General features: G+C 44.8%; 1 protein-coding gene across 1 annotated transcript in view; it reads left to right on the top strand.

Moving 5' to 3' along the window:
- The window catches only part of LOC104162911 (metastasis-associated protein MTA1-like), a gene marked incomplete at its 5' end in the record, with an annotated part of 25911 nt that extends 20357 nt beyond the window's left edge, over positions 1–5554 (top strand). The window contains 2 exons of the mRNA XM_009701752.1: positions 784–935; positions 5416–5554. Coding sequence (XP_009700054.1) covers positions 784–935; positions 5416–5554 — 291 coding nt within the window. The remainder of the gene's footprint in view (positions 1–783; positions 936–5415) is intronic.
- Positions 5555–9372: the final 3818 nt, after the last annotated feature.

Consider the following 9372-nt stretch of genomic DNA (forward strand, 5'->3'; position numbering starts at 1 on the left):
GCAGGAAGAGGGGCAGCAGAACTGGACTTCAAATGATCAAGGACAGCAGCGTTTGAGAAGCCTAATACTTTGCTTTCTTTCGTCTGCACCTCTCTTAATAACAGCTCATATTTTTCCAGTTGAGTGGAAGGGGGCTACTGTGGGTCTGGAAAATGATACCTGTGCTGATTCACAAAGCAAATGTGTTATATATGGGAAATCTGTGGTGTTAAATGCTTAAAGGATTTTATTATGAAAGCTGCTAAGCTTTGTAGTACTGGATTTGTTTTCAACAACAGATTTAATTATATACTACCCTCATTAAATATTAACCTCTCTAGAACAAAAAGGATATGGGTAAGTTTGGTACCCCAGCATAACTGTAAAGTCTGATTTTTTATATTTGATTTGCTGTGTAGCTAGATTTCCTTCCCTGAAATCAATAGAGTTGCTCTAGATTTATGGTAGTAGCTGAAATATAAGTCTTATGCTCGGTCTTTTGAACCTGATGTCGTCTTTCAGATACAAGCAACAGATTATTGCTAATGCTTTCCATTTATTATTTGTCCTGTCGCTGGAGTACTGCTGTCCTGTTGTATATTGAAGGTGCCTAACTTCTACTGCTTGTGGACAATTGCTTTTATGTGAATTCTGTGTTCAGTCATGGGCAAGAGGGGCAGTATTTACCATAAACACTCAACAACTGATACGAAAACTTGAATTCTCTTTTCCTTTGAGTGCTTATCACATGCTACTGCAGGTTTCTTGCAGTCCATAATTGTACTTTTTTATGTATCACGTTAGGGACCAAGCCGAAACTTGCTGCTCAATGGGAAATCATACCCAACAAAAGTCCGATTAATTCGTGGTGGATCCATGCCTCCAGTGAAAAGGAGGAGGATGAACTGGATTGATGCACCAGACGATGTTTTTTACATGGCCACTGAAGAAACCAGGTAAGAAATGTGATCTTTCAGAGGATTTAAGGGGAGGCCTTTTGGTTTGTGTTCATTGTGGGTGCTGCAGCTGATTTTGTGGTTAGACTGGGATCTCTTCAGCAGGTCTGTTGCTACAAACTGAATGAAGAGACCGCTGCTGGTGTTGAGGTGGATAAAGGCTGTGATACACCTGATCATGTCTAATGTGCCTAACCATACACTTGCATTCTAGAGAATGCAGATTCTTCTTCTTCCAGAGCAGTTCCTGTAAGAGATGGGCCATAAGGGGAGGGAGACTCAGGTGGAAAGTTCACCTGGTTCAGACCCATAAATGTCTTTGGAGGTCCCACCGCAGTGTCTCAGTAACAGGATAGGGGCCTTCTGGTGCACAGGTGATGCTGAGGAACAGAGCCTCCTGTGCAGAGAGCTCTGCATGCCCTCTTGTATGCTGAAGTCTCTTGTATTACCTCTCAGAATGTCTCCTCGTGTGTCTGAGTACTGAAACCTGCAAGTAACACAGAGGGTTTCCAGGGGCTGAGTTGCCCTCCTTGCTTTGGTGGTACTGCTTCTGCTAGTCCTTCTTGTTAGCTTGCCCACAGGATAAAAATACTAAAAGAAACTTGCCTTGCATGAGTTGCACTTTAAACTCTGCTTACAGGCTGCTGACAGAGCGGTAGAAGCTATGTGGCCTGATCCCTAAAGCAAAGCTTTTGTGTATGTGTTGCCAGTACTGTGTTATTCCTAGGATGGGAGGACTGCTCTTGGGTGTGGTGAGAAAGGTAGACACATATGCTTGTGTGGTTTCCTTCCAAGAACTTGATGCTTCTCCCTTGGGTAGCCTCAAAGAAGGTTCAGAGCAAAGCTGCAGCCCTGCTTTTCAGCCCTCTCTGCAAGCAGGGGTGCTCTCTGGCTTTTGTCTGTGTCTGAAGCCTGGAGTTATCAGCACTTTCAGTATCAGTGCCCCAACAGACAGAGGAGCACTTACCTTTCCCTCCAGTACCTAGCAGAGATGGACATGGGAATTACTGAATATCTGAGCCCTTACAAGTTACCAAGGAGGTCAGGAATTTTGAGTACTTCGTCTCTTCTGGTACTACTAAATTTGGTGCTACTCTGAGTATTCATTTGTTCAGCATAAAGTGCGTAGTCAGAGTCCTGACATCCCCAACCTCCTTCTTAGCCTGCGAAGCATTTCAAATGTCAAGTGACTATTCTGTGGGCCCAGTATCAAAGATGTGCTTTGTAGACAAGCTGAGACTGGTAACGTTCAAGTTACTAATCACTGATCTATTGGATCATCAGATTTTCAGTGCAGGAAACCCCCCCGTTAGAACTCTGAAGAAACATGAAATTAATTTCCTTGTCAGACTTGTTCCTATGGACACCTTTAATGCAACTGTGCATTTCACACCAGCTCATGTCTTTACCTTGTCTTTCCCTTCTTTTCTGTTCCTGCGAGATACTGTGAAAGTAAGCAGTGGGATCCTGTATGTAGTTGAAACTAAAGTGAGAGAAGTATTTAATTTTCAGGGGAAGCAGTTTCCTTATGCCTGTTGTCATCTGGCTCTGGTAAAGAGTTACCTTGATCCTGTTACAGATCTGCAGCTGTGGCAAATTCACGTGCCATTGTGGATGCAGGGTATACAGTCTCTAATTCAGTCCTTAGATGTTCAAGGCTTATTTCATAATCCTGGATCTACAAAACACTTCTTGACATCTGTATCATCTAACCCACAAGAAATACTGCAGATCCATGGCAGTAATGTCTTAGTACTACTACAAGGTCCTGCCCTTTGATCTGTACAGAACAGTGAGAATATTCATCAAGTGTAATGTTGGTCGTGAGAACAATTTACTGTAAAGGCACCGAATCATCTGCTCATGAGAGAACTACTGACCGAGGCAGGAAAGATCAGTCCCACAGCAACCAGCGCATCTCTAACACAGAAGTTGTAGCACAGTGATAGACATCAGCTCAGTAAGACCTTATCTTCTCCTTTTAAAAAAATAGAAAAAAAAAAGGGGGGGGGGGGGGGGGAAAAAAAAAAGGGGGGGGAGAAAAAAAAGAACAGGCTGCTTTGTCTGACAGCCTTGCTGCTTAGCTGACTGATGAGTGCTGAAAGGAGATGTTTGGCAGCCTGTTGAAAAGCAGGGAAGCCTGAGCGATGTAGGATTGTAAGTGGCACGGGTTTTCTGTCAGGCATTTCACCTCTAACTTTTCCCTGAACCATCTGCTGCATTCCAGTGTCAAGAATGTAAGACTTGTTTGTGAGCTCTGAAACAATCTGAGCTTTGTGTTGGCTCCATAGCGATCAATCTAGCAGCAATATCTGCATATCATCCTCCAGCTGAGGGTCAGGCTGTCTTTTCAGTCACAGAAAGTACGTTTTCCTGAAGTTTTACACCCCTCCTGCTCCCCTTTTTTGTGTAGCACTGTTGAGAACGGTGCTAAAAAACCAGATATCTTTGAGGGAGCAGTTTGAAAAGTTGGTCAGTTGAAAGGAATAAGTTTTTGAATTCCAGCCTCACAGTAAGGAACTTGGCATTTATAATTTATGCAAGCAGAGCCAGCAAGTGACATGATCAGAATCTAGAACGGCTACGAGACGTGTTTCTGATGGCAGCGTGTCTAATTGGGCACACGCGGATACAGTAAGACGCTCTGCTGGCTAGAAGTAGATCAACTTCAGCTCAGCGAGTCTTGGAAAAATCATCACATCAAGATTTTGGGTTTTTTTCCTCCCCACCACCACTTTTCCACCCTGTTCTCTCCTCTACCCACCCTCTGGCCTGTCAGCTTTAGAAGGTGCTGGAGAAATGGGGATGCTGAGCAAACAAAAGATGTGTCTCTGTGTGTATAAGCGCTATGTAGCAAGCTTGTTCTGCTCTCTGGGCAAAAAAAGGAAATGAAGAGATTACCAAATCTGACTAGAGCTGATTCAAAATCTTCATCTGAAGTTGTTCATTTGTCAGTGCTGGTGGTAAGGGTAAATTTTATGGGGGAAAAAGTATTTTGACCGGTTTCTTCAGCAAGCAGGACATCTGAAATGCAGAAATCATAGCACAGTGATAGACATCAGCTCAGTAAGAGTATCTCCTCTCTTCCATTCAAAAAAGCAACCAAACAAAAACAACCCCAAAAAAACAACACGGTAAAAAAAGAGTTTCTTGGGCCCAGCAGTGTTGACTAACCAAAAATGTAAAAGTTATCTTTGGGGTGTAGATGGTTGAGTTGTGGATTGTAAAGCTGTGTGGCTGCCCTTCCTCTAGTGCGGTATTGTATCTCTCACAGTAAGCCAAAAAATTGTTAAGGTAGGAACCTGTACGGGTAGGCAGTGCTTCCTTATCACACCCTCCTTGTTGCCTCAGTTCCTGAACTGGAGGCTGTGTATAGTGGGTACTGGTGGACTGGTCTTGTGAATATTTATCTCTTTCTTCTCTAATCTCTAAATGCCTTTGATCACCACAACATCCTCTGGAAATTCGTCGTTTTAATTACATAGCACATTTGTCATTGTTGCTGGGGTTTTTTTGTTTGGTTGGTTGGCTTTTTTTCTGTTTTGTGGTTGGTTTTTTTTAAGGATACTTTTTTTTGCTCTTAGCTTGGTATTGACAAAAAGAAACAAGTAATCATTCCGTATTGTCTCTTTCTACCTTACTTTGCTAATTTTAAAACTTTGGTGCATCCCCTTTCCCTCCTCTCCCTTTTACTTTCTCTCTAAATAGAAAACTGCTTCCTGTGTCTGATAAGACTTGTTGCTAGTCTTGTAATATCTAGGGAAACTCCTAATGAATGCAAGACATGAATATTACCCATTTCTGGGTTGGGCACACACAGTGTGGGAGACATGCTGTTAGTGTTCCCAGTGGGGGGGAAAGGCTCCAGCACTGGTTCACTGTGGCTGTCGTGGAGCTCCCCTGCAGCAGCTCAGCCTTGAGGCGTAGCTCCATGGGAGACCAAATGTTGCTGGCTTCTGCTGTGACGGGTTTCTTTTGAAGAGGCAGCTGTGTGCACCTGCTTGGGACTGGGGAATGTCAGAGCTCGGTGAGAGATGGATTAGCAGTCAGGGAAATGACCAATGTTGCCAGTTTGGTTGTAACTTGGCTTTGAAAATTCCCACAAAGCTGCCTGCAGCATGTCCAACCGATGTGTCTGCGTGCATCAAAATAAATTAGCGGTATGGAAACTGGCTATCATAACTCTTTCACGTGTTAGATTTACAGCAGTAGACCCTGATCCTACAAGGCTGGACCAGAATGCCTTCTGCTCTGCAGGGGAAGGATTCTGGAACAGAGAATGCAATTTCCTCTTCATTGGTGGGTTTATAAATTAGAAAACAAAAGTTCCTCAGGAAAGACATTGCTGAAATCAACAGTGTCAGCCCATCCCGCTAGCAAGCAGCCTCTGCGTGTGCAGCCCTGGTTTCGCTTGGAGAAATCAAGAAACCTACAGTGTCCGGTCTCTGTAATCAGTTCCTTTCTTCCTTACTCTCTGCAGGAAAATCCGCAAGCTGCTTTCCTCCTCCGAAGCCAAGCGAGCTGCCAGACGCCCTTACAAGCCTATTATCCTCCGGCCCATCCAGGCAGTGCAGCTACGCCAGCCCATGAATGATGAACCCATAATCATTGAGGATTAACACACGCTGAGCGGCTCTCCGGATGACGGTGGATCTGCCTGAAAGAATCTCTCCTCCAATATATACTTGAGTTTCTATGGCTACAGCATTGAACTAACTGTTGAAGAGAGGGAACTTTTGAGGAACTGTTTTGCATCTTTTAAACCCTTAAAAGGAACTCAGCCCTGCTCTGAGCCTCTGACCACAGACTGCTCTCTCTCTCTCTCTTGCGCGCTCTCCTTCTCTCTCCTTTCTTTTTTGTCTTTTTTGGTTTTGTTTTGTTTTGTTTTTTTTTAAATTTTTGGTAGCCTCTTTTCCCCTTTGTTTCTACCCCTTTTGTAGACAGGGGGAGGGAAAGTAAGTTTAACTTATTAAGAGAATGTGGACTAGTACTTTTTAGCTTTGTTTCCTCTTTCGAAAAGATGTACGAAGAGCTAGAACCCTTCATTTTGTGACTGAGCTCTTGTTGCAAAGCCATTTTTACAAGGCTGTGTTGTAAGATTTTTTTTTTTAATTTTGTGGACGGTGCCATTTTTTATTTCATTTATATTATTTCTTTTGTAGATAAATTTCCAACCTTTAACTGATATTTGGAAATAGGAGCTGAAAACCAGCCCCAGGTTCAGCCAGTTTTCTTTGGTCCTGTCCCTTATGTTTTTTGGATCATTTTGCACGGCCAGTTGTGCTTATGCACAAGACAGAAACAACTCAGGCTGAGAAAGGAGTGAGCTAAGAACTGAAGAACCTTGCAGAACATTACACTAATGTTGTGGGCAGTGGAGGCCAGGCTACCAGAATTAGGTGTCCTTACTCTAGTCAATCCCTGGGAGATCTGGCCCGTGGCATTTCTCCCAGTAACCAGCAGTTTGCGTGCTGCCTTCTCTCTGACATCTGGAATCCTACGTGCTGTTATACCACCAATACCCAGCAGTAGGCCCAGCAGTCCAGCAAGTGTAATGAATTGCTTTGCTCTGGCTCCAAGAGTCAAGTACACCAATGCCCAGGGACATTTTGCTTAGAACTCTGAACCTGTTTGTGCATCAGTGTTTTTGGACACATCTCTCCCAGGACGAGACCTGGTTTCTCTTTAATTGCGTTACTGTATGTTTCCCATTTTGAAGGGAATTTAAATTACAGCTGGGTTTTCATTTGAACACATTGTGTCTGAAATTAAGTGTTTTTTCCCCCCTTGACATTTCTTGTGTTTGAGGTTTCTTGCATCTCTTGAACTTCTTATGTATTTGCAAGTCTGTATAATTTCTTTTTCATATGTCTTCTCATTGCAGTGCATTTGCTGAATGCCCTGCTCTGTTTTGAAAGGATGTAAACTATCATTTGCAACTTGTGCTGATCTGTACATGTACCTGCCTCAAGCAGACACAGCATGTAATAACCCCCAAGTCATTCCATATGTGTCAGCGGTGAGATGAGCCAAAGTTGTATTTGGGTTATCACAGTCCAACCGTGATTCTGTGCAACTCTGCTAACCTGCCAGGTTAGACGGAAAGGAATCCCCACAAAATGAAAACAATTCAGTTAACTTTACTTAATAAACCTGGAAAGTGAGCTTTTGTGAAACATCTGCTTTTTGTCTCTTCTGAAGTAGCTGCCAAGACCCTTGCTGGAGGTGCCATCTGGCTGGTGCGCACGCCTCTGCGCTCCTTCCTTCGTATCCCAGAGTTGTCTTCTGCTCTCAAGTGTTGGCATAACTGCGGCACGTCCCTGGGCTGCCAGTGCCGTTACGTTGTACAGGGCAAGAGTCACTCCTCGTTTGATTCCCCTCATACGCAGTTTAAACATTTCTAGCACTTCAGACTGCGACTACCTCCCTCCTCCTTTTAAACGCGGCAGCAGATGCAGCGCCGGAGCTCTGAATGAGCCTTTTGTCCGTGGTGGCTCATGTGTCTTGCCGATCAGGGGCATGACTCTGGCATGTGGCAGAATGAAATCCCTGGGGGTTAGCAATCGAGCCCACTGGCGTTTCAGTACTTCTTCATTTCTACATTCGCTTCTCACTGGGATAAGCAAAGCGGGATCAATGTTTGGTCTCATTTGCTGCTCGGGAGTGGTAAGATTTACTCTGTGGCTCTGAGTAGCTGTACAACTTAGCAGATGTTGCAAGTATGTCCTATGCTGCTGGGCACATTTTCCTATCCATAACTTAAAAGCGGGAGGGGACAGCCATTCCTGAAGGATATGCTGCACGGGAAGGACACCAAGCTTACTAGATGGAAAGCCTCCAGGCTGCCTGCAACAGTGCAGGACTGCACCAAAGAGCATTGGCAGTTTTGCTTTGCCTCCATCAATCTGTAGGATTAACCCTATGTACATAGGAAACATTGCCGGCTGCAGGAAGGTTTTGTAACTCTTGATTTTTCTCTGGGGGAAAGGTCTTGTTAGGGATTCCTTCCTGTTGGAAATGAAATCTGAAGAGATCACTTTGAAAAAAATCTGTGTCTGAACTGGCTGCAGCCCCTCTGCAGTGGGATTTGGAGCCGATGCCCCAGCCGTAGCAAAGGGCCATGCTCTGCCTCGCTGTGGGGAGAGCTCCGAAATCCCTGGGCCCTGGGGGCTGTGCAGTTTGGCAATGGGTGGATGAACTTGAACTGCTGATGAGACTTGAGAGAAGCTGCTCGGGCTGCAGGAGGAGCTCAGCGTAACCACTTGGGGGTGCCAGCCCTGCGGTTTCCAGCGACTTAAAAGCTTCCTTGGAGCAGCTCCAGAGATTACTCTGGGAATGAGTCCAGGCAAGTAGAGAGAATATCCTGGGCTGCCCTGACTTTGAAGGAGCCCTTGCGTGTCCTTTAATATGGATGCCGGTTTTCAGTGTGCGGTAGCAGACTTCCCTCCTGTGTGTTTCACTAGCTTATGTTTGTACCAGCTTGGGAGGAGGGTTTGGAAGATAACTTTAGCAACTGAAACAAAATGCCGGCTCTTGGGAAGTGCAGAGTGAATGGTAGGTCCCACGGCTGACCTATCCAAGCCCAGGCTGTCACTCTCTTAAGCCGGCTGCTGTCTCTAAGGCTCTTCTGTACCAACCTCTCTTCCGTATTCACATTCGTATGCTGATGTGCCGTTGCTTGCCATTGATTATTCACCCTCCTGCTCTAGAACCTTGTAAAAACAAAAAGAAAAAAAGAAGGTTCATGCAACTGGGGCAGTGTCCTGTGTTCAATGTCCCTTCCACCTCCTAAAGAGCTCTTGAGATTGTAGGGGACAAATTCTGATGGGAGTCACAGTGAGAGACACTGGGCTGGCGTTCGGGCACGTTAGCTCGACAGTGCAGAGCCTGGTGTTCGGTAGTGCTCGCCCACCTGGAGCAGGTCATTTCTACCGCACATGTCTCCGTTTTGTAGTAAGTTTTGCAACATGCATTCGGATGTTTTCCATTAGCCGTGTATCCCAGGCATCCCCCTCCTTCACTTGTTTTTCCACCTTGCAGACGTGGGAGCAGACATGTCACGGGCTCAGTTCCGATCCCTTGGAGAAGGCTGTGCTTCATGCTTACGTGGATGGAGAGCGCTGGCCTCCAGACTCGCGATGCTTACAATTTTGCAGGTTTAAAAGTAGCAGGAAACTGGTCAAAAAAGTCTTAAAAACAAAACAAAAATCTAAACATTCCTACAATACTTTATGACAAAATGTTTCTGTTACGGTTTTTTTTTTTTTAGTTAACTTTGGAATTTTACTTTGCATTTTGCATTTTACTGGCTTGTCAGTAGCAGCTCCCTGTCATCTCTGCTTTTGATCCTGTGACATGAAGGCAGCCCACTGTCTGTAACAGCACTGTTTGAAATAGCGTGGAAAAAAAGCAAAGCATGACCAAAACTAACAATTCC

Source organism: Cariama cristata, unplaced genomic scaffold (assembly GCF_000690535.1).
Source record: "Cariama cristata isolate BGI_N322 unplaced genomic scaffold, ASM69053v1 scaffold28506, whole genome shotgun sequence".
NCBI lineage: Eukaryota > Metazoa > Chordata > Aves > Cariamiformes > Cariamidae > Cariama > Cariama cristata.